Source organism: Ambystoma mexicanum, chromosome 5q (genome assembly GCF_040938575.1).
Source record: "Ambystoma mexicanum isolate Mex_15411 chromosome 5q, UKY_AmexF1_1, whole genome shotgun sequence".
In the NCBI taxonomy this organism is placed as follows: domain Eukaryota; kingdom Metazoa; phylum Chordata; class Amphibia; order Caudata; family Ambystomatidae; genus Ambystoma; species Ambystoma mexicanum.
The window spans coordinates 1,142,290,949-1,142,316,604 of NC_090933.1; the positions used below are offsets into that span (position 1 = coordinate 1,142,290,949).

Genomic DNA, 25,656 nt, shown 5'->3' on the forward strand with positions numbered 1-25,656 from the left:
CCCTTACTTTTGGAATGCCCGGACCCATGCTGCTGATGCGGTTTTGGGGAGAGCAGCCGATCAGGAGGATCAGCGGGCACCACCGAAGTAGCTGACATGCCCGTTGGTGCTTTGGAGCACTTTGACTTGACCGCCGAAGCAGAACCATGTGGGTTGTGTGCTTAATGTGGGAATTGGGTACATCAGTGTCGCCGGGATGTATCGTCCCCACTGCATGATTCAAGACATGCCCATCGGGGCTTGGGACGGACGCTGCAGAGCGGGAACTTTCTGCTGTAAGGTTAATGGCCTGCAAAGTGGAGCCTTGGTCATCGCTAATCCCTTCGCCACACTCGGCAGCTGTGGCGGGGGAATTACTTTCAGCTTGTGACATACCATAGTCCACCCACCGCTTCAAATGGCGGTCCTTATGAGTTAGGCCGTCGGAGTTTACTTGCTGTTCAGGCCACTCGTTGCGGTCGAAGGGAAGATAATTGTTGCACCAACGGTGCTGGTCTTCCCACGGGTATTTCGCCTTACAGTAAAGGCAAAATCTAAATGGATTCCTGTCCATAGCGCAGGATCGTGCTAGCGATGACAAACCCAAGGGAACAAAGAGAGGGGAAAAGGAAAGACATTCTTGAAAGAATATGACCACCCCGACCCTACTCTCCCTACTGTAAAGCCCAGCCAGAGGGCCCGGCCACCTGGTCAGCAGCGCCAACCGGATCAACAGCCATCGAAATTCCATAGTCAGCAATCTTCGGCGGTGGCTCAGGAATCAGCCATCAAAGGGAGTAACAATGAGAATGAAAACAACCAAAGGTTGAGAAAAATAACAATAACGCAATATTTTATGAAGAGCTCCGCATTAGGGCGACCAGATAGCTGGGCGAAAAAAAAACAATCTGAGAAACCTCGACGCGTGAGGGTTTTTGGGTACACTACACGTCACGTTAGGAATAGTGTTACAGGCACGCCCATGTCTACGTCCCCTTTCGATTCTCGAAGGACAAGATGCAATACTCTGCGGTTACCACTGGATGTCGGACTATAAGCACAGAATGTGGTTCTAAGCAGATTAACAAGCATCAGAAATTACATTTCAGTGATATCGTAATCATACTTTTTGTTAGTGTACTTAGGCACAATGCTATGTGATACCACTTCCTGTTTTGTGGAGGGGTGAAAGGTCCTATTCCATCACTTCGGGGTGGAGTCTTCATTTGATGTCACTTCCGCTACCCGTCAAGGTCCCATCCTGGAGCTTGGTGTGCCACAAATGAATATATAGGTTTTACCCCTTCCATACATATGTTCAAGAACAGCACTTTCCACCAGCTGCTGTATTCTGCCAATGATACCAAGTGAACCTAGCAGTAATTGTAGACTAACCCTGCATGTGGCAAATAGAAGTAAGTGAAAATGCCTGCTTCTAAAAATTAAACTGGCATGATGGAATAGGTGCACCAGATCACAAATCTTTTCCATGTATTAAAGTAGCAAAATTAGGACTGTGGCTTTCTTGCCTAAAGGAGTATGTCATAGCATTAAGGTAGGTGGAGATGATCCAACTTCATGACACCTTTTGAGCGCCTGTCTTTTCTCCTGGTTTGCCTCCGGACGACAAGCTGGTTATCGAAGGTTTCCTCACCTTCCCCCTTGTCAATGAGGTCAACTGGGTGGATATAAAATAGCCTTGCAGTCTAATTTGGATTATCTGAGGGAGCCTCAAATGTTGTCTGTGTTTCCTTTGTAGGCTTTATTCCCTGTTCTGTAGACTCAAAAATAATTATCACAAAAATGTGCCCCCAAACTAGTGTGTGTTAATGGCCCATTTTCACTCTTCAATGTCTTCCTACTCTTCTTCATCTTCTATTTCAACCTCTTCTACATCTCCTCACCCTCAGAGAAGACAGTTTATCACAACCCTTTAAACCTTGTAAAAAAATGCTTATTGTACTAGGGCATGTTGTGAACTCTGGGCTAAATATTTCGCTATGGCATTAATGGTTTGTGGGGCTTCCAATAGTGTTTGGAGCAACTTTTGGGACCGAGTGGGGTAGCTTGCTTGAGATGGGGCTTCAGTACAATCCTTCCTCAACTCCCTGACAGCACCTTTTATCACAGCCTGCATGGCTGTTGGGGCTTTGTTGGCACCCTGTTTCTTGAAAGGTGAAGGTGGCGTGACAGCCTTACAGCGTTTGATGCACTTTTTGAAGATGTTTGAAGATGTTTGCGTCTGCTAAACAATATGCTGTAAAGGTGTCTTGCAGCATTTGAAGCCATCACTAGGTATTGGTCCACAGGCTCTGTCACCATTTCTGGGATATACATCAGTGCTGAAGGAAACTGTAGCATAGGTCTTAAGCATGGCTTGAGCTTAGCATGGGTCTTAATTGCATGTGGGTGGTAGGTTTGAGGTCACCCTGTGAGGTCTCATAGATCTTCAGTCTGGTGGACCATTTTGAGCCAAGAACCAACTGTGAGGGAGTCAATAATTCTCTCTGGAGATATCCATTTGCAGTCGTGCCTACTGGTTCCTCAGTGAATGGGGTTTCAACATTTTCCATGCAGTACATGGTCCATCTTTTAGCACTTCTATCTGCGTCTTCAGTTTGAATATTTGACACACTGAGCAGGAAGCCTCATCATTCCCCTGTGGCAAACAATGGTCGCACACTTTCAAAGTATGCCTGCTCCATTTGATGTTAAAAATGTGAAATTCAATGGAAATCGGGGTCGGCCTCATTGACTAAAGAAATCCCCTTGGAATTGTCCCTATCAAAGTGAAATCACCACATGTAGCAGAAGTCAGTAAGTGGGAGTATAGCATTGGTACAGTGATTTTGCAATCTTTCTTTGATGTTCATCTCTCTGCCTTTACTCACACAACCACACCAATTGCAGACAAAAACAATCTGGGAATGTCAACATGTAGGGCACCATGGGGACTTGCAAAGGAACAGAATGACAGGAATGGCCCTGTGGACACCTTACTTTAAAAGTATACTTCAGAAGAACCATTAGTTGGCAGAGTATACTCTGCATGTGGGTCTACATAGTCTGACAAGCATTGGAAATATAAAGAGATGAGTCCGCTGTATCACATTCTGCACCTGCAGCCTTCATGACCATGTAACAAATCCACAAATGGAGGCGGAAGATGAGCAATCTGTGGGATGAAGTGATGGAGTAATGTAACAGCATATGGAGGCGCTGAGTTATGGAAGCAACCTGAGGCCATAATGTGCAAATTATTGTCAAATTACATAGCAGTGTCTTGGAATGAATGCTTGAGTATGTAAGGAGGACTGCTTTGATTTTCGAGTCGATTTCCCCTTAAAAAGAGAAGTGGTAGCGGCACAATGTTCTTCTCGTCAATGCTCCACATGTTCCAATCTTTCTCTTCTCCTAGCATTATACATACACTCTGGATCAGATGTCACATACCCTATGTTTAGACACCTGAATGGCACATTATGCAAGTTTAGTGTACATATGTGCCCAGGGGTACCTAGTTTAAGACCACCTCATAGGCAGTCTTCTCTTCTGCTGTAATGCTGCACCGATGTTTGGCAGTTTGATAGGAGTTTAACAACCGTGAATCCAACTTAATTCACACCAAACCAGGATGTTCAGATGTCCTATCATACCTTGGAGTTGAAATGTTTTCAGGTATCTAACTATGCTACTTCACAAACACAATTTACTTTCACATAAAGGAGAACAGGAATGGGGTGATTTTGTCCGAGTGCAAAGGAAGTAAACTAGTTTCAAGTAATGACTACTTCATAAATTACACAAGACAACTCTCCCAAGATAGACATTTATTTCTGTAAGAAATACAAATAACTCATGAACAGTTAAACGGATGAATATCAATGCCAACTTTTTAGTGCTGTCTCACTCCATCTATTCCTTACACAGAACAAAACTCAATCTACTGAGGTGCAACTAAGTTATACTGTAAAAATAGTCCCAATATTTGGAGCTCCGAATAAACCTGAAATACGCAGTTTGCATTGCCATTTTATTTACAGAAATTTAGAATAATATGTTTAATAACTCTATTTTTCCTAATATATCAGTGTTTGCATTATATGAAATGGTTACTCAAATGCTTTCAATTGTTAGTACGATATCAAGTTATGCTTAGTTACAAAGGTGACTATAAAAAGTGCTTCATAATCAATTAAATTGCAGTTCATCTAGCAATTTAAAATATAAACATAACTGTAGATCTAAGCACTTTAAAATATACTGCCAGTCATGTAAACTTAGTGTGGCATTTAGAGATTTCTTACACATTTTCAATTGTCTGTTATATCCTAAATGTTTAAATTTCTTTGAGGATTCAGTGTTATGACAAATTTTGTTTTAAAAAGCCAAATTGCCACTGTTTATTTGAATGTGTTGTCCCTGTTCTCCCTATGACAACTTTCAAGTTCTTTTTCAACTTTAAGTTACTTACATTTTTCTCTTAACCTCTGTTCATTCCTTTTGTGTTTTTTATTTGCTTCCCAGTGTTTTATGTAAGATGAATCCTTGTTAACCATTCATTTTCCTAACTGCCCCTTATTCCTTTTTATCCATAAATAACTATACTATCTGTACACTTCCTGCCAAATGTCCCCCCCAACCTCAATCCTACCCTCTATCCTTCAATATTAAATTGACAATGTCCAAGGCCATTTCTTGGAGTACAAAAACTAAACCAGTTCTTTCTTAAATTTACTTACCATTTCTTGTTTCCGTATCGTCAACCTTATAATTTACCAACATGTCAATAATCCACATTAGTAACTTTAAAAATTTGCCAAAATTCTTTCTACCTTTCTAGTCAAACTATTTTTCAAAAATACTTAAACATATTTGCATGTTCCTTTAAGAAATTGATGGCTGATGCATCAATAACCCATTTCTCCATATTAACATATTGAGTATGCCAAGTACAATTCTTAAACTGGAAATATTTAAGTCAGAGAGGAGTCATTACAATTACTGTTAGGTGTAGTTGGAAACAATGTCTCTGATGAAAACTGAGTGATGCCAAAAGAACATGGTCAACTGAATTCACAACTTTTTTTTAAAGAAATGCACATTCAATGCATGGATTTATTTAGACATCTTATTGCAAAGATATTTTCATTTTGTTCAAAAATAAATCAACTTTTAATTACCCATTTTATAATAATGTACAAATATATATAGCCAATATAGAAAATATTCCTGTATACTATTGAATTAGAAAAAGAACAAACTTTATTTTAGAATTAAGTATATACAAGTGAGCCGGAAACTCAAGCATATTATCTTTTTCATAACTTAAAAATTAACCATAATGCATTGCTCCTTAGAGAAAATCAGCAATTGTTAGATAAGTCAGCGTAAGAAAGGAGCCAACTGTAGATTAGACCTCTATGGCCGCTATGTACTGTCAGTTTTAAACAGATTTAGTGTAACAAATTTGGAAATCTAAAATGTGTCATTTGTTGGTGAATGGTAAACTCGAGGCATCCATTAAAATGCACATTGTTATCAAAGGGTAGACAAGCAATTATTTGGACCTTGTGAATCTAACAAAAAGGACCGAAAAAGAACCTAAGCAGCAATGCAAGGTGGGCAGTTACTAAGTTATTAATGAAATATAAGTACTTTGGATTTTGCTTCAGCATGACACCTCCATGGATTTTGAAGCAGAATTGCTGCCAGAGTTGGGAGTGATGTTGAGGTTTGAGTTTGTACGACTTCTATTTCCATCAGCAGTATGGGTTCTGCTTCGGTTGCCTTCGCCAGTGTGAGAACGACTTCTTGTGCCCTCTCCAGTTTGTGATCGACTTCTGTTACCTTCCATGGATGTTACACTAGATCCAGATGCAGTGCGTGATCTCATAAGTCGGGTCATACTGGCAGCAGGCACTGAAATTAAGAATACTTCGGTTTATCAAAATGCAAATTGATACACATCAAAAGATAAATAATTTAATTTGGAAATGGTCAGCTCAAGCGTTCACATTAAAAATAAGGCGATTTGTAGGGTAAAATGCCAGTGGAAAGTCTCCTCAGTGGGTTTGGCAGTGTGACATTTTTAGGCAAAAATATTGCATTTAGGTACAGTTCGGAGGGAAATGACATGTAAGGAGGAGGGCTCATGGTATGGGGGTGTCTGGTTAGTTACCCACCCAATAACTGACGATGGCTATGGTCATTCCAAAGCATTACCCGTTTCTCCACACCCAAAACACACCTTCCTTGGATCTCTGGGCTAGCTCTATCAAGCAGTAACATCACATGTTGGCTTGACTTATTTCTAAGCAGTCTGCTGGGAGCTAATGGCTTAGTTGCAGCTGTAAATGCACTTCTGGTGTAAGAAAAATAAAAAGTTACTCACTGTAGTGACTGAATTACTCCTAGTTCATAGTCCCCTTTCCTCCATACGGCATGCGAGTCCCCATACAGGGCCGGTACAGGAACCATTTTGTCCCACAACAATGTGCTTTTCACCTTTAAATGTACAGCGTGGAGAGGCAGGCTTCAGGCGCACCTCATCTCGGTCTCCATTGTAGTACTGGACACTAGACTGTCCATATTGGCAACTTTTTTATAGTGAGATGAAGAGGTTGTATGGAGGAATGGGGATTTTGGACTAGGAGTACTTCAGTCAATACTGTAAGCAATTTAGAATTACTCCTTCATCCCATCCCCTTTCCTCCATACTGCATGGGCTATTACAACACTATTCAAGCTGGGTTGGGGCGGAAACTAATGCACTTATGAACTGTAAGCAAACATTTTTCAGCACTGCCTGCCCAAATGCTCCATCTGACTTGGCACTAGTATCTAGGCAGTACATTTAGAAAAGACAGATGGGGTACCCAGGTTACTGCATTACTGATTACATGTTAAGGCACTTCCCACTGGTAAGCCACCACCGCTGCTTCAGCTCTTAATTCATGGGAATATATACCCACTGCAGGGGGCTTTTTCTGGAGTCTGTAGACTTCTGAAATTGCTGTTACAATCCACCTTGCTATGGGTGCTTTGGATGCCTGGGAACCCGTAGAGGATCCTCCAAAGGTAACAATAGGAGCAGCAGATTTCCGAAATTCTTTGGTTCTGTCTAAAGAAAAATGTAAGTGTGCTCCGCACATCTAGACAATGTAGAACCGTGTCCACCTCTGATGTGGGATCGGGACAGAATGTGGGGAGCACAATTTCCTGATGAAGATGGAATGCAGAAACGACCGTAGGAAGAAATGCTGGGTGTGTTCTAAGAACCACCTTGTCCTTGTGGAATACTGTGTATGGTTCAGTGGCTGAGAGCTTGGATTTCACCAACTCTGCAAGTGGAGGTTACCGCCACCAAGAGGGTGGTTTTGCAAGTGACTAACCTAATATCTGATGAAGACATTGGCCCAAAAGGCTTGTGATTGAGCGCTGCTAGAACCACATTAAGATCCCACACTGGATGAGGTTTGATCCTTGCTAATGTTTGACCACTGGGTTAGCTGAGGATAACAGCAATGTGTCTGAGTTTCTACAGGCTCCGATAGTTGCTAGGCAGGTACGGCATGTGTCCACCTGCACTCCTGTATGAGCAGATTAAATGGAAAAGCATAGTACATAATCCAGAGAGAATGAAAGGGGTTTGACTTGATTGTCTTTAGCCGAATAGCAGAAACGAGCCCCCTTGCTCTTGTATTGATCTTTAATAGAGTCTTTGCAAGCCTTTTGAATTATTTTCACATTTTGGTGAGGTAGACCAAGATGTCCTAACGTGGGCTCTTCAGAAACCAAGCTGAGAGGGCAAGTTTGTCTGGAGCCGGATGGATCACCAAACCTTTCTGTTGTGTTAATAGGAGAAGACACCCCATCTGTAACTGAGGTTACAGATGGGTTGACCCGAGAACCACACCCTTGATAGCCAATGAGGAGCAATCAGAATACCCCAGTAATTCTCTGAACAGCCCCTTGGATAAGGAGAATTGGAGGTAAGGCATTTCCCCATAGATGGTGCCTTGGAATCAGAAATGCATCCTCTAAGGATGCCTCGCCATTGTCTGTCTAGGAGGCAGAGAGGGGATATTTGGAGTTCTCCTCCATGGCAATAATGTTGACTTCTGGATGCCCCACTTCAGAACGATCTTGCTTAGTGCTTCTTGGCCGAGTTCCCACTCGTAAGAAGTAGTTGCTGGTCTGCCTCAGTTGTCCTCTGGAAAAGGAACTGCTCCAAGGAAAATGCCCTAGGTCATTGGAATAATCTTGTCAAGTGTCGAGAGAAGGGTCAGGACCCAATACTGGAGACAAGGAAAACTATTCAGGTCTGGCAAGGTCCTGGCAGGAGAGCATACCAGACAGATTGATAACTGTTAAATACCTGGCAAGTTAGTATACCAGGTCTTGGGAAAGTGAAACTGCATAATGAAAAACTGGGAATCCGATAGAGTATACAATGCATTCTACAGAAACCTGTAACTAAGGAGAATTAGGATTCCTAGTTGGAAGGTATACCAGGTTTTCCACAAAGGAACCTATACCCAACAATCAACTTGGATTGTTAGAAAGTTTGAGTGCTGGAACATTGCATAGTATTCTAGGGGAAGGGAAGAGTCCTTCCTTCCTGATTTTCTAGGGAACTTTTGAACATCAAGCCACCATCAAGTATGTCAAGACCAGGTTATGGTTCCAATCTGGGACAAAGGGATTGGCAGAAACGAATTGAGAAGGTGGGGCAAGAGATGGGGTTCAATCTCTCATTCCCTGCACCATGCCTCAAATCTTGTCCACCTGCACATGTACAGCGATCCTGTAGATGGTCTGCGTGCAGCCAACACCTCGAGTACCTCCTCAGAGGTTCCAGTCATATCTCATCCACTCAAGAGCCACGCATGTAGGTTGAGGGAATCTCAGTGAAACACCCAACCTGACTGGGTTAGGAGATCTGGACGCTGAGGCAACCAGTGAGGTGGACAGATACAAGAGTTTGGATTACTGCATTCCTTGCCCAGTCCTGAGTGATTAAGATCATGGCTGCTCGAAATCTCTTCAACCTCATGAGAACCCGAGGAATGTCGGGAATCAGCAGGCGCATGAAGTGGAGAGGGAAGGTCCAGTCCACCAGCAACACGTCCCATACTGCACCTTTTGCTGGGAATTTCCACGAGCAAAACTATTCGCACTTCCTATTGGACTCTGTTGTGAACAGATCCACTATTGGGGTACCCCAGCGAGTGCAGACCTCCTCTAGGACTTCCTGGCACACTCCCCACTTGTGCGAGTCCTTACTCTGCCTGCTCAGAGCATCCACCACAGAGTTCTCTGTCCACATCAGCTGAAACGCCGAAACCTGGTTCTCCAGTAACCAGAAACACAGCTGCACCTCCTCTGTGCAGAGGGGATGGGAGTACACACAAACTTGCATGTATTGCCACTGTGTTGTCCATTAGAATTGGGACATGCTGCCCCTTGAGAGATGGCGTGAACACCCGCAGGGCTAATCGGATGGCCCGCAACTTCAGCCTGTTGATATGCCACCTGGCTTCTCTCATAGATCAAAGACCACTCACCTGCAAGTTCTCGCAGTGAGAACCCCAACCCTTCAGACACGCATCCGTGACCACTCGGGCCGGAGGCCAGAAGAGTTCCCCGTCATAAAATTGCTGTGGTTGCCCCACCAGTCGAGGTCGGGGACCACTTGGTTGGACACAGGATCCGTGAGCACTCCCAGGTACTGAGATCACTGGTCCCTTAGGAGCCACTGAAGGGATCTCATGCGCAGTCTGGCCTCTGGCACTAGAAAAATACAGGAGGTCACGAGACCTAAGAGGCGGAGGAAAGAAGCCGCTGGTAAGGTGACATGGGTCTGGAACAATGTACTATCTGTGCTAGGTTGTCAGCGCTCTCCTCGGGAGGGAAGACTTTCCCTACCCGAGGGTTTAAGACTACTCCGATGAAGGGGAGCCTTTGGACTGGCATCAGATGGGTCTTCATTTTCAGGGAGAAGCCTAGCCTGTGCAGTAGTAGGCATGTGCCGTCTAGATGAGATCAAACTTTCCCTGCTGACTTACCCCGGATCAGCCAGTCGTTCAGGTAAGGAAATACATGGACCCTGGATCTCTGGAGGTGAGCCACAACAACCACCATGAGCTTGGTGAAGACCCTTGGAGCGGAGGTCAACCCAAAGGGAAGCAGCTTGAAGTGATGGTGCTTGTCCTCTATGAGGTACCTTAGGAACTTACTGTACTTGTAATGTATTGGCACATGGAAATAAGCATCCTGTAGGTCTACAGTCCTGAAGTTAGAGGTTGTGGAGAATTTCCCTCAATGTCACCATCCTGAATTTGTCTTTCCTCGGGAACGCCCGGAGGTCCAAAATGGGACAGACCTACTCCTTTCTTGGGCACCAGGAAATCGTGGGAATACCTGCCTGATCCTCTCTTCGGGAGGTACCTCTTCCACGGTACCCTTCAACAACAGGGCTCTCAGTTCTTCCAGGACCTCCCGTCATGGTTGGTTGGGAGGCAATGGGGGTCTGCCTAGTGCTTTTCTTAAAAAGGGCCGACAATAACCCCAGAATCAACTGCAGGGCTCAGGTATCAGAGGGAATTTGCTGCCACTGGGGCTAATGTCCTGCCAACCATTCAACCGGTAATTTGTGGGAGGGGAAATCAAAGCGGCTTAGGAAGCTGGGTCATCCCCACTACTGCCTGCTGGCCTCTAGAGGCCCTTCTGCCCCTTCCGGGACACGAGAAATGCCTCTGCCCATGCCTAAGCTGCAACTTCCTGCCATATGGTACATACCATCTGTAGCCTCTGCTTCTTGAGGCAAAGCTGAAGGCATGCTTGGCCCAGCAATTTAGCGGTAACTTTACACTCCTTGTGCTTTTCCAAAGAGTTATCAGCTTTTTGTCCAAAAAGCAAATCTCCCTCAAAGGGCATGTTCAGTAGTGAGTTCTGAATATTTGGGGAGAAGCCAGAGGTTTTTAAACATGAGCAGACAAGCCTAACTACTGCTGACCCCACTCAACAGCCAATGCTGTTGATATTCAACAAGCACAATCAAATAAAATCTCCTTACTCCAAATGAAAATAGCAAAAGAAAAGCCACCCTCACACAACCACCCAAGACTTACAACCCAATTATAGACCGTGCTCCCAAGGAACAGGACCCAGATGCATGAATTATGTTATCTAAAACTTCCATCCTTGAGGTGGAGAAAGTCATCCTCTCTCTCAAACCTTCAAACTGTCAGGGTGACACCTGCCCTGCCCAGCTCATAAAAGATGCGGCTAGGGATCTTTCTCCATTGATTGCAAAACTTGTCAACTCCTCATTCACGCCCGGCACTGTGCCCACCAATCTAAAACAATCTTGGGTACTAACACTGCTCAAAAAGCAAACGCTAGACCCACAAACTACCGTTCTATCACGACAGTTCCCCTTCTGCTTAAAATCCTGGATAAGATCGCTTATAATCAAATCCAAGGTTTTCTGGGACAACACAAACTCTTAGGAGAGCGCCAATCATGATTCCGTCCCCAACATGGCACAGAGACTGCCCTCATTGATTTGAAGGCACAAATAGATGATCTAAGAGATAAAGGAAAAATTGATCTCCTCCTGCTGTTGCACCTCTCGGTGGCATTTGACCTCGTGGACCATGGGGTACTTTGCAACCACTTAGACTCTTCCGCACATTTCTCCAGAGAGGCCATAACTTGGATTGAATCCTTTTTTAGTGACAGGACCATGAGGGTGTTCTGTCGACAGCAGCTAACCCGATCCCCATCCTGTGTTGAGTGCCTCAGGGATAGTGAGTCTCCCCCACCCTATACAACATATTTACTAAGCCCCTTTTTGATTATCTGGATCTTCTCGGTATCACCTACACTAACTATGCAGATACCCACATTCTCCTCCCACTTTCCGGGGATTATGATAAGGATTTGGCCTTGGTAAATGGGGTTTATATCATCCAGGCATGGATGGCAACCCACGGTCTATGCCTGAATGATGATAAAAGAGCTTATCCTTGGAACTCATTCCAACCTCAAAAAAATAAGCCAGGAATACACCTCATTTGAGATTGATGGTAATATCATCAAGGTGTCTAAAGAGGTGGAGACACTTGGCTTCTATCTGGATGCCACCCTCTCTTTCAACAAACAGGTAAAGTCTCTGGCATCGGCCTCCGCTTACACATGTAAGCTCATTAGAGCAGGCAAACGCTTTCTCTCTGACAACTGCCTTATCTTAGCGAGAGCATTAATCCTCGTCAGGCTAGACTATTGTAATACCCTCTACATTGGAACCAATAAATCCATCACACATCGAATTCAAATTTTACAAAATAAAGCCCTGGAAGCTGCCCCCGGTGTCTCCAAAAGATCGCATATTTCAAAAATCAGGCGCCAAAACAACTGGCTGTCTAACCTAAATAAAATCCATTTAAAAGTAGCATCCCTTGTACGCAAAGCCTGAACAATGCCACACGAGCTATCTCACTAACAAACTCACAAAAAGAAACCATACACGCCCAGCTAGAACCTCAAATGCCAATAGCCTCATCATACCAAGATTTAGGCTAACTAAGGTGGGGGAAGCAGCTTCCAGGTTCGAGTGGCCCAATTATGGAACTCGCTGCATCACCCTTTACGTGAGGAGCAGCCCTTTCCGAAATTTCGATCTAACAACATTAATCAGCTGTGGTCTGCCAATGATTAGCCCACCAGCGCCTACTCGTCCTCATGGGAACCCAGTATAGACATAACTGTTCTGCCTATTTTTGCTCTTATGGACTTCCAGACTTTGCCCATCTGGCTAATGTCCATTTTGAGCCTGTACATATACTGCCCTCATTGTACTTTGTACTCACTATGCCTGTTGTAAACTGTAATTGCCATCTACCTGTAATATATTGTATTCTGTATGTAACCTATGACCCTACCCTGTAACTTAAGCTTGGCATTTTTTGTACTGCTGCGCCCGGCTACCTTCGGGTTTGGTGCACATTAGAAGTGAATAAAACAAACAAATGCAGTGTGCCAGGTCAGTCTGCAACAACTGCTTGACTACCTCCTTTCCATCCTCCACCAGCTGTAAACATCCATCCCAAATTGCACCTTCGGGGATGTACTGAGCTGCATGCTGCACAGATTTCCACAAACCAAAAGGAGTATTTTGCACATCCGCAGGCTACATTGGTGGCTTTGAGCGCCATGCTGCCAGAAGTAGTAACCTACTTTGCCATTGCGTCCAATTTTTTTCATTCTCTATTTGGAGGTAGATCGGATGTGGATCCCGCATGTCTGGTGGTAATTGTGGCAACGTGCATAACAAGCTCATATGGAGAAGGCTGTGTAGCAAGGAAAGAAGGGTCTCCTCTTGCCGGCCTACACTTCCCCCATGAAATTGGAGCTTACAGGGGGGGGGGGTTGTGCAGGGATGCTGCCATAAGGAGGATAAGGGGGATTGATATAGCAGAGTTAAAGGGCATATTATGCTTAACTGTATGACCTTTGTACTGAATCTTGATATTCGGACACTTGAAGGGGTGTGGCAGAAGACTTTAAACCAAGGGTTCCTACCACCTTTTCAACCAAGGCCCTAAATTATGCAGGAGTTTGCAGCCGACCCTCCTGGGACTCAAGGACCGGAGAAGTATCAGGCCATTGGCATCTTGTAATACCCGGGCAAGAGCTAATAAATCGGCTTGGTGCCAGAATAGATGGGTCAACGTCCCCTTGGGCGCCGAGCTGATCAATGCTGAAGATTGACTGCATGGAGTCAAATAATCTAGACCTCGACAATGGCAAGAAGGAACCATCACAGACTGCGCCGAGGCTTTCTCTGCAGATGCGGATGGGTAGGTTTTGGGCACAGATAAAATATCTTTTTGTGCCAGTGGGACTGTTGGCGCTGATAGAAGGAATTTCGGTGCAGAGGAAGGCTTTGATGATGCATGGTCAGCCTTGCGATGAACAGCCAATGGCATTTTACGCGCCTTTGTTGGCGTCAATGTATTGGCTAGCGTGGAGTCGGTACCACCAAGCGCCTTTTGCTGCCAAAGCTTGCTGATCTGGCGGGGGTGGGGGGGGGGAACTGCACCTCAAGTAGTTTCGTTTGAAAACATTTCAAGCATTTCAGACTTTAAAAACTTTCCCACTCTTCCCTAGTGGTTGGCCCAGCCGAGGGCTTACCTCTTTCCGACAAGCTAGACATGTGTCGATGGCAGTGACATTGCTTCTTTCGCGAGGAAGGCTTCTCGAATATGACCGCTTCTCAGTTTTTCGGCAATGCTTTCCTTTCCCCTTTTTGGGGGTGGTATGCTCCATCTCGGCCTCAGAAGACTGGACGAGTGACTGAGCCGGTGACTAAGAGGGCCAGCCCAAAGCAAGTTTCTCACGTAGGGGTTTGGACTGCATTTGAGCACGACGCACAGGCCTCCATGTTGTGACTCGCTCCAAAGCTTCACAGAAAAATGTCGTGGGGGTCGGCCATCGAGATTTTGGCCTGGCAGTCGGGACATCTCGTGAAGCCCGAAATCTGGCAAGTAGACATTGCGGTAGGGGTTTTGAAGAAAATAGACCACTTTTTGTCAAGAAACGTCAAAGACTCAAAGTTGTGTTCCCGATGCAGTGTGCAAGCGTGCTGAAAAAAGGAATTGAAGCATGTGGCGTAGTGATGTGGTATTTATATGACACCCAACGTCACACCCGGAGCAGACTATCGAGCAAGATGGATCGACGGCCGAGTTGCGGTCTACTATGCCCCTGTAGAAAGTTTCCGAGCACCAGAGCTGGATGAGGATATCCATCAGATGAGAAAAGCAATCAATTTAAAACCCGCTCCCATAAGGTGTCTCACCTGAAGTCTATGAACATCAAGGCTCGAGTCATGAGTCAATTCTGACGTTCAGGTTGACTGAAAACCGCAAGTCAAAATGGGTGCTGATAAGAACCTGCAGTGTGTTTTGTCTTCTGCCAGATTGGCTCTGATCAGCCAGTCGCCTCGGTATGGCTAAACATGACAGCCATTGTTCCTCAGCAAATATGCAAAAGTTTTCATAATATTGGTGAAGAGCAGAGATCAAATGGTAGCACACTATTCAAAAAGGTCTGAGGCATAGAAATTGCAGATGAGATTGCCAAATTGCAACATAGGTATGCATCCTTCAGGTCCAAGCAACGAAGCATGACCCCACCATTGGACTCTAGAATCTGCATACTTTAACACTACTCGCCGGCATGCCTGGCTCTCCTTCGGAACTGCAAAGATCCTGGAGTAGTATCCCCTCCTCCCAAACTAAAGGGGCAGCTTTTTTTATTTAGTATGCCATTGACTGCGCAACCTCCTTGAGCAGTGCTGGGGATAGAGGCAGGAAGGGAGAGGGAAGACTGAGGTGCAATCCTGCAGAAACCGCTGAAAGAAGCAAAGGAGTTTTCATAAAATGCCTCCAGTGCTCAGAGTGCAGAGCAGGTCTGCCTGAAACGTGGGTGCCATGGACCGGGATGCCACAATCATTATTTCTCTCCATCAGAGGCTGAGGGAGAGGTGGCGAGTTACCACATTAAGGTACAGTTCTCAGTTGCTTGTGCATGCCAGGCATTTTCTCATTTGGCCTGTCTCCTCACCTGGAATCATCAGAAACCTCTGAAATATGTGGGCCTGCTCTTAGATGTACCTCGAGATTGGCTACAAGGTTTAGTTTTAGGCTTCAAGAGGATCACTAGTGGTTTTGCAGTTAGCGAACTAGCCTTCTTGGGAACTGTTTTATCTATGGACAAATGGAACAATTCTGCAGTCAAAGGGAAATTAAAAATCAGCACCTGCACATTGGTCGTGAACTTGGTAGAAGGCATTTACATCTACCGTTTCATGTATGCCCCTAAGAAGATGCCATGGGTAGCTGCAGCAATACGTGTTACGGAAGATGCCAAGAGATCCTGAGCTACTAGTTTTGCTTCGTTACACCAGCCGTGAAAGTGGTCTGCTGTAATGCAGAAGAAAATCAGCAATCTCTCTCCATACCTTTTGAATGGCTTTGCTTGACGAAGATCCAAGCAGAATCAGATGAGGCCGCTGAAGTGGGGTTGGCATACAGCAATGCTGTAGCTAGGACTGAGGAGAGGTTGTGTAAGCAGCAAGCGGGCCCTTGCCCTTGCCCTTTCTCCCTCCATCTGGATGTCTCACATCCAGCTTCTTAATGGTGCGTTCCCTCTCAGTAATGTTCTTTCTGATACATGTTCCTCCCATGGATTCATCATCTTTGATATCCATCATGCAGCGCAGTAGCTCATCTGAAACATTTCTGTCACCAAGGATAGCAGTGCAGCTCTGTCGGCTCTGCCTGATGCCTCTACACACCCCACTGGACACGAGGTGCTGCACTCCGGTACCTTAGTTCCACTCTTTTTCCCCTAGCACTCTGAGGTGGAGGGATTGCAGAACCACAGTGTACTAGCTATCGGCCAAACGAGGGGCAGGGTGGGTGCATGAGGAATCCTTGGGTGGAACATACATCTTAAAGAACATTACCAAGAGCCAAGTGATTTATTCTTGTAATGGATTGTGACAAATCGCAGTATTCATCTGTTCTCCCCAGGAAGGAACCTCCCCCTTTGAGGCTAGGGTGGTGAGCCCACTCAGCAAGACGCTCCCTAGGGGTCTGGACAAGTGGGACCTACCTGGGCGAGACTACCATTAGGGAACAAGGACTACCGTTCCTGTGAGGAACTCCCTAAACCACACACCATAGTAGCATATATGGGGCTATCTGCAATGAAGACTAATTTGCATATATGGCTGAAGGCAATGTTGAACCAAGGCAGCCTGATAAAGGAAAATATGTTGCTTTAAGAAGAGATGTGTACTTAACTGAGATGACCGGAGTACCCAGGAGAAGCAGGGGAAGCACTTTGACATGATCACACCTTAGAGAGGCAGCACCAAGATGAGCCGGCAACTTCAGGGAAGGCAAATAATGCCAGTCTGATACGCCAGAGGCCCGGCCCATCCCACAATGGAGACTTCATTGTGAACCAGGAGAGCGGAATCCTGTACCAGGTGGCGGCAGGACCATGTCCACATCGCAATGGGCAGGACGCCCAATGAACCACGCTGAGACCATCAGAGGAGGGAGCGCTAACAGCTTCCCAACACCAGCGTCTGTGTGCGGTAGCAGTCAGAGGAGATGCCGGGAACAGGAGATTAGTGAAACCAAGGAACGAGAAGGTGAACACCAAAGAGCAATTACCCAAGTGAATTTGCATGCCCTGCAACGTCCCCCTGCATAAAGAGGTAACAGGGAGTACAGGAGAAGCATTTGGCTGCTGGAGCAACATTAAAGATGACAACTCGTCCCAGTAATAATGAGGAGTTAAACGAACCGTGCAAAGCATATAAAGAGAAGCATGTGTGGGAAGTAAAGACTGGGAACAAAGACCAATGAAAGAAGGGAAAATACAAGTCCAAAAGTAAAGAATGGAGAAAGTATGCCATGAAATCCTGTAATAAAAGAGGAGATAAGACCATCAAGTGAACATGATAGTTACTGAGAGAAAACCCAGGAGGGGATAGATACCAAAGTGGATCAAACCACATTCATGCTGAGAAAGCCTGGATTAACAGAGTTTGAAATATTCAAATAAGAGTGTGAGGAAGTATCACAAGGACAGTTGTCACAAATATCACTAAGGAGAGTACAAGCCCCAACAATATTGTGGAAGAGCTACAAGAATTAACGAGATATCAAGAGTATCAAGAGACTATTATAGAAGATAGTGTTAGTAAACAAGCAACAAAAGGAGACATTGATATAAAAAGACTACCAGCAGATAACCGAATACCAGGAGAATTAAGCCATCCCCCGGTCTTGCTTAAGTTGGTTTTATTAGTGGTAGGGTCAGGTAGAATTAGATTTGGACAGAGGACATTATTTTCTTTTTTATTATACAAGTAATTTCATAAATGATTATCCAAAATCTATGAATTGGTGTTTCTCCATTAATGTCTAAGTTGGATATAGGCTAGCGCTCTCCACCCAATATATCTGAACCAGGACTGCTGATCAAAAGATGCTCATGAAATAAAAAGACGTCAGCCTTTTTGCATTTTTTGAAGCATTGAATCTCAATCGAAAATGCTAAGGCACATGTCAAGAAAAGTACAATTATTAGGAAACCTACTGCTATAAAACTGCATCTCTGAAAAGAATAAAGAAACATCACAGAACATTACAAGTGGGCCGACTTCTGTATGGTTAAACGGCACCGCATTTTACTTCTATTGCTTAAAGTTGACAAGAGATACAACATTAGGGCTACCACATGTACTTACTGTATCCCATGCCTTGCACGAAATATTTGAATGCTTCTGCAAGTTTTGCTGGCTGGAAGAGAACATTGTTGATTAAAATAGATTTACTAATAATTTACATTATATTATTCCATCTGTGCTCATTTTGTTTTTCAAATTCGATAATTCAACTTCGTGTGCATAATTATCTGTTGGACGGCTATGGAGGACACCCTTTAAACGAAATAGTTAATAGAAATATGGTATACACATTTGTGATAGAGGTATATGAATTTAAAACGTATTTTCCAGTCTTGCCTGGTGGTCAGCGGAGGAGGATTTCAGGGATATTAACCAATGTCCCCTTCACTGGGATTGAGAAATCTACTCATTTCTTCTGAGTGAAGATTTTAATCTATTTACAAAATCCTCCACAGATCCTATTGCCTCAACCTGGATCAAACAATTCAAACCACTGACTGCAACAGGTGGTCAAAGACCCCAAATTCATCTTCAGCAGATCACCGACATCCCCTTCACCATCACACTCCGTTAGGACAGTTTATCTGAAGTTCTACCCAACTTCATCAAAACCATTCAACTGAGGCAGTACAAGACTCCAATCTTAGTATAAGGCTGTACCACCCGAGTACATGGTAGCGTAGACAGAGCAGCCAGGCTTATTTTAGGAGGGAGAGAGGGCTGTAGAATCAGTACAACTGAAATCTTAATGCAAATGGTCCAAAGAAACACTATGCAAAAATAAAGGATTTATTTAAATGCAGGTAGGCCCCGATAATTCTAGGGGTAAATAAGTACTAACAGATGAATTCACAATTATAAAAACACAACACTATACTTGAAGGTACACAAACCAAAGAATAAACCTTATTTGGAACAACTAACAGTTGTAGAGAAGTCAAAACCTTTTCATACACATTCAGTATAGGTCACACCTATTCTTGGGGAGTAAAAACCAATGGTCACTTTCACAATTACATTCAGCAATGCAAGGGCAGTAGACCCTACCAGTTGTACAGTGACTGTCAAATCACATAATCAGTCAACTGGACAATATACTTTGTGAATAGTGGAACACTTATTCCAGGTACAGTAAAAACCTATAACTACTTTTGCAATATTCAATTACAGGTGCTTTCAAGATCAGTGAAACACAGATTGAGATAAGCAGTAACTCTGGTAACGTATTTTTGGATGGCAGTAATACCCATGTAATTTTTTTAAAATCTCACAAGGAGTCAAGGTTAGAGCTTTACCAACTATACAAGTGACTGATGTAGGACTTCTAAAGGGACAGTTAGAACCACAGACTCTGGGTTAGATAGCACAGGGAAAGAGGGAGGTGCCTGAAACTCATTGTGCTTAATCGTCTTGGTTACAGGAATGCACCCAAAGGTGATTGGCTGGCTGTCCGGCAAGGACAGCCACCCTGCTGCGTGATTCACCGCTAGGCTGGAATGACTGGGAGAAACCTGCATAAAAGGTGAGGCTTTTTGGCTAGGAAGGCAGAGTCAACCACTGGACGAAGTAATCAGGAGAACTTGGAAGAGGCACCTGTAGCAACTCCTGGACAGTTGGTTTTCCCGGTGAAACCCTGCTGCTGTGCTAAAGCCCCAAATTCACCCCGACTAGAGAAGCCCTGCAAGGACGACTTCTCCCTTTCAGTTGGTGGGACCAATCGACTCCAAAGTAAGCCCGCCTGGACATCCTCTCGAAGCTGATGGCATTTCCACTGCTGCTGTTGGAACCAAAGCGTCAGGGAGAGGAACACCAGATTGGGTGTGTTGCTTATAAGTCAGACCCGAGTACTAGGAATCCCCTCCAGACATCCCTGATGCAGGACTGACCAAGCCTGAGCCACAACAGAGTGCTGGACCCCAGAAGCAAGCAAAGTCTGAAGTGGTATCCGAGAACAGCTGTGTTGCTATTTTCTGTCAGACGCGAGGAGCTGAAACACTGAAGGACTGCTGAATTGAAGTTTTCCCATTGCTGCCGCTGACCATCCCATTGCAGAGCAGGAGTCCCCAGACGTCCTCCCTCTTCTCCCCGTGAATGAGGCTCAGGAACAACAGGATCTGCAGATCTGTACAGGAACAGAAGTCAGCTGGAACCATTTCTTCTAACCAGAGGTAATGTAGAGAACTTACCTCTTGTTGTGAGGCCATACTTGTTTTCAGTTGAGACCGGTCTTGGTTACCTTGCAGAGTTGCTAAAGCTTTGCCCCACTCAAGCCTCTCAGCTTGTGGCCCTTCAAGTGTTCAATTTTCTACATTGTGCAAGACTTTTTACCTACCTGCAAAGAAGATCTTCAGCTCTCCCTGACATTGTGCAACTAACTGTCCTGGCTCCCTGAGTGACTTGTGTTACCTCTGACTTTATGCTTTGGCCTTTCCCCCAGGAAAGGGTTACTTTTACTCTGCTTTGAAAGGTTGTTAAAAGTACTTACCTGTTTATGAATTTGTTAACCTTTGTTTTACTCCTCTATTCTATCTTTTTCACCAAATTCAGTATTGCTCTAAATGTACCAGTGATAAATCAATGTCCTCAGTGGCCTAGCTATTTAAGTAATATAAGGGTGTAGGATGTGTCTGTGTGCCATCCGCAATGGGTATCAACTGATTTAGAGAAACTAAGCGTGTTTTGAAGTATATTTAAGTGTTCCATGTGTTGCTCTCTTTCTGAAAAAGACTTATATAACTGACTTTGAAATAAATTAATAATTGTTTTATCAAGAAACCTTGGACATAAGTGTTTATTTGGATAACTGTGTGGTGAAACTGTCACAACATTACTGCTCACATTGACCCCTCTTGAGACAAGCCTGGCTGCTCAGCCACACTACCAACCTGTGTAGTTCAGACTTATACCAAAGGTTCGGTCCCTATTGCTAGGAGGTCAGGGTTATTTTAGTGCACCCAAAGGGTACTGAATACAATCTTGCCTAACAGGCGGTCTGGTTGTCCAATCAGGACAGCCAGACCCACACTGGGATTTGTCCATATTCAGGCAAGGAGGAAGACAAAGGGCTGTGGAGTTTTGCACATGAGGTGTTCCTGCTTCAACATGGCCGCCAACCTCCTCCTTGCCAAGAAGGCGACCACATGACATCCAGGAGAGCCCCCACTGGCCAACTGCAACTGCAGAAGGCCAATCAGGCACCGGCAGGCAAACGCCGGCCCCTCATCCAAAGGATCCTCATCACAAGGAACTTTTCCTGTCTGGAGCCTGTCCGGAGGCACCTGAGGCCTGGGCTAAGGACTCTGCCCGTTTTCTGGTAAGCCTGCCCTGACCCTGCAGCTTGCCCACACCTCCCCAGAACCTAACCTTCCCACCTAATCCTTCATGCAGTACACCTCATGGGTGCCTCTGCTTTTCACTGACTTTGGACAATTGCTTGCTATCACCTGGTCTATTGTTGATATACAATATCTCACTATACTATTTATCGCATTTACCAGTATTGCTTATCCGCTTGTACTGTATCCTCTTGTGCAGCCAACTGCTACCTATTATGCCCTGCCACCATTTAGCCTCTGCCTGCCCCACTTAAAATCGAATTTAGGCATTTTATTTTGATGAACTGCTACCTATTATGCCCTGCCTCTAAACTACCTAGCACTAGTCGCACGATCCCCCTGTCATTTCTGTCACATACCAGCAGCACACACCAGCTGCACACGCGCACACACACACACACACACACACACACACACACACACACACACAGCCACTCTCCACGATCATGATGCCCAAGAATGCACCTCCCAATCATAGCATAGTTTTACTCTCCCGCACTCTCCCTGCCACACTCCGCTCAGCCAGCCTAACAGCAATCCTTATAGCCCTCACTATAATGGCCTCTACGCCTCCCCACATATTCCCAGCACACCTCACCCAGCACCCGGCACTAAATTCACATGCCGCAGCACCAGACTACAACATCACACAGTCTTGGCCGCCTAGCCACCAGACTCAGCAATCTCAGAAATGGATCACTTCCTAGGTATTTACTCTGCTCACCCACACCCATCACAACTAGAAACACCAGATTAGGCACCCGCACTGCACCACTACCCCATGCTAACATGAGCATAGGCACTGCCCTTCTCCCCCCACCATCCCAACATGCCTCTACACTACTTCACACTAAGCTCCTCACTACCACACACCACAACAAGCACACTTCACCCCATACTAGTACAAACAAAAACATCAAAGGCATACAACACCCACCTCTTAAATGTGCACTACTGAACGTACACTCCCTACCTGCACATGCCCTCGAGATAAATGATCTATCCACACTCAATCTGGACTTACTTTGCATCACTGAATCCTGGCTCAATGATGCCTCCTGCCCAGCCATCATATTAGCCCTACCCACAGGCTACACCATCCTTAGGCAAGATAGATGTGATAAGATTGGAGGGGGAGTCGCCCATGTCCACAAAGACTCACTATCCATCAGATTAGCAGACCATAGTACATGGGGTGGTAATGCTGATATCCCATCAGCCAAGCTTACGCTCTCCCCCAATAATCTAATCAACATCCACATCCTATACAGACCTCCCGGACTCCCAGCTGACTTCCAAGAGCACCTCTCCCATCGACTCAGCAACAACATTAAAAAGTCCTCCAAAATCCTTCTATTAGGAGACTTAAATTTCGGGTACAATGATCCCAAGTATAAATCCGTCGCAACCCTAGCTAAAGAACTCGCAGACGTAGGTTTATACCAAAGAGTCCTCACCCCTACTCACTCAAAAGGCTGTACCCTTGACTGGGTCATGGATCACAACTGTACATCCAACATTACCTCAAACACCGCCCTTCCTTGGATGGACCACACATGCATCGAATTCCTCATCCCCACCAACCCTAAACCTAAGACTCTCACCCACGCACCACCTGCCACAATAAGTTCTAAAAAACTCAACGCAGACAACTTGCGTCCCCACCTTAAAAGCCCCCGCCTAGCACCACCTTTCTCTCAGGACCCAAATATACTATCAGCTATCTTCAATGATACTCTCACCAATGCCATAAACTCTATAGCCCTCACTTGAAAGCAAGAAGGAAAAAAAATAATTTCATTGCAACTCTTGGTTCTCGGAAGAACTCCAAACCCTCCGAGCTCAAAAGCGCCAGTCGCTTAAAAACTGGCAAACGGATCTGAGTGATCTAAATAAGAGCCTCTTCAAACAAATAGCCCTCCAATATAAAAAATCCATTTTAGCAGCAAAATCCAACTCCTCCAATGATAGGATCTCAAAGGCCAACTCCCACGCTAAAGAACTATTTGCAATCTTTAATGAATTAGTCACTCCTCTGGCTAACGCTGATGAGATAACTAAAGACAAAGCCTGGTGTGCCAGCATTCAGTCCGTCATGCTCAACAAAATAAAACTCCTCCAGAACAAAATCCAACACCACTGCAAAGCCCTCCCAAACCAAAAAACTAACCGCCCTACACAAGACAAGCGTAGTAATCTCAATCACGCTCAATTCTCCTTCAGAGACGTCACTGAACCTGAGGTCCTTAATCTCATCAAAAACCTCAAACCATCCCTCTGCAAAGCAGACATTTGCCCTCCCAGAATCATCAAGGAATGCACCAATTACCTAGCACCGCTGATTACTGCCTTCATTAAAGCATCTTTCCAAACAGGAACTGTCCCAAACAATCTCAAGGAAGACACTTCTAAAAAAGGCCACACTCGACCCAGCGCAACCCAACAACTACAGACCGATAACGACTGTCCCGTTACTCCTAGAAATCCTGGACAAAGCAGCTCACATCCAGATCCAATCATACATAGAAGCTAACTCCATACTAGGCAAAAGACAATCTGGCTTCCGTGTCGGGCATGAAACAGAATCCGCCTTATTAGACCTAAAAAATCAAATCTCACAGATCATGGACAAAGGCAAACCTGCCTTGCTCCTGCTCCTCGATCTATCAGCTGCTTTTGACCTGGTAGATCACCAAACACTCAACACCCACCTCACCCATTCAGCCCCTTTCTCTAATCAAGCAGCATCCTGGATCACTTCCTTCCTTGAAGGAAGAGCCAAGAAGGTCTACTCCGACACAGCTAACGCAGATCCTACTACTATAAACTGCGGTGTCCCCCAAGGCTCTTGTACAGCCCCCACCCTCTATAACCTCTTCACAAAACCCCTCTTCGACCTACTTGACTCCATGGGTGTGGCATATACAAACTATGCAGACGACACTCAAGTACTTTTACCCCTATCTGGACTCTATCACCAAGACGCCACGGCCCTTCACAACATCTATGCCACTATCCAAGCTCGGGTGGCAATCAATGGCCTCTGTCTTAACCAGGAGAAGACTGAAATTCTCATCCTGGGCCAGACAAACACATTATCGAAACTAAGCCCCCAATACAACAACTTCAACATAGACAACTCAACCATCTCTGTATCATCCTCTGTCAAGACTCTAGGTGTTCACATTGATGCAAATCTATCGATGAACAAACAAGTCAGCGCCATAGCCTCTGCATCAGCGTTCAGCACCAAACTCATCAATGCCATTAAACCCTACTTATACACCCCCAACAACTTGGCCATAGGTAGAGCAACTATAGGAGCCAAACTCGATTATTGCAACACCCTTCTAGCTGGCACCTCCGGCAAAAACATTCACAAACTGCAAATCACACAAAACAATGCCCTCAGAGCCACCATGAGCATCCCTAGAAGAGACCATATATCCCACGCCAGACGTGAAGCCCGGTGGCTCCAGGTCAAAGACCGTATTACTCTGAAAATCCTCACCATCACTCACAGATGCATCAACAAAACCGCTCCAGCATACCTATCTGAAGCAATATCAAGGACCACATCCACTAGCCCCACCAGAGCTCAGTACACCAACCAGCTACAAGTAGCACGCATAAAGAGAGCCATAGCGGGAGGTCTAGGCTTTTCCTATATTGCACCAAAACTCTGGAACTCACTCTCTGCCACCCTTAGAGCTGAAATTTCCATCTCTGTCTTCCGCAACAACCTCAAGGCCACTCTCCTCAACTAGCAAGTGGAGGACTGGCACCTCCACTTCTGCCATGTATATTGTAATATAACACAAATGTAATATAACTATATTGTAACCTGTATATATACTGCTAATGACTATGTAACTATATTGCTAATGACCATGTAACTAAGTAACTAAGCTTTGTACTGTAACAAGTGCCACAAAGTCCTCGGGCTGTTGTGCGCTATATAAATACGAATAAAAACAAACAAAAACAAACAAAACTTCCTGCCCCCACAGACAGACTGAACCCTGGGTGGGGAGTCCAGGGGGCTCCAAACAACAAAGGAAT

General features: G+C 45.0%; 1 protein-coding gene across 2 annotated transcripts in view; it reads right to left on the minus strand.

Moving 5' to 3' along the window:
• Window positions 1-3,796: 3,796 nt before the first annotated feature.
• NDRG1 (N-myc downstream regulated 1) overlaps window positions 3,797-25,656 on the minus strand; it is a 432,144-nt gene continuing 410,284 nt past the window's right edge. The window contains exons 15-16 of one of the 2 annotated variants that reach the window (XM_069621660.1): window positions 18,320-18,371; window positions 3,797-5,901 (exon numbers count right to left, since the gene is read on the minus strand). In XM_069621660.1, coding sequence (XP_069477761.1) covers window positions 5,651-5,901; window positions 18,320-18,371 — 303 coding nt within the window. In that variant the 3' untranslated portion in view covers window positions 3,797-5,650. The remainder of the gene's footprint in view (window positions 5,902-18,319; window positions 18,372-25,656) is intronic. The other variant, XM_069621661.1, reaches the window with a different exon arrangement.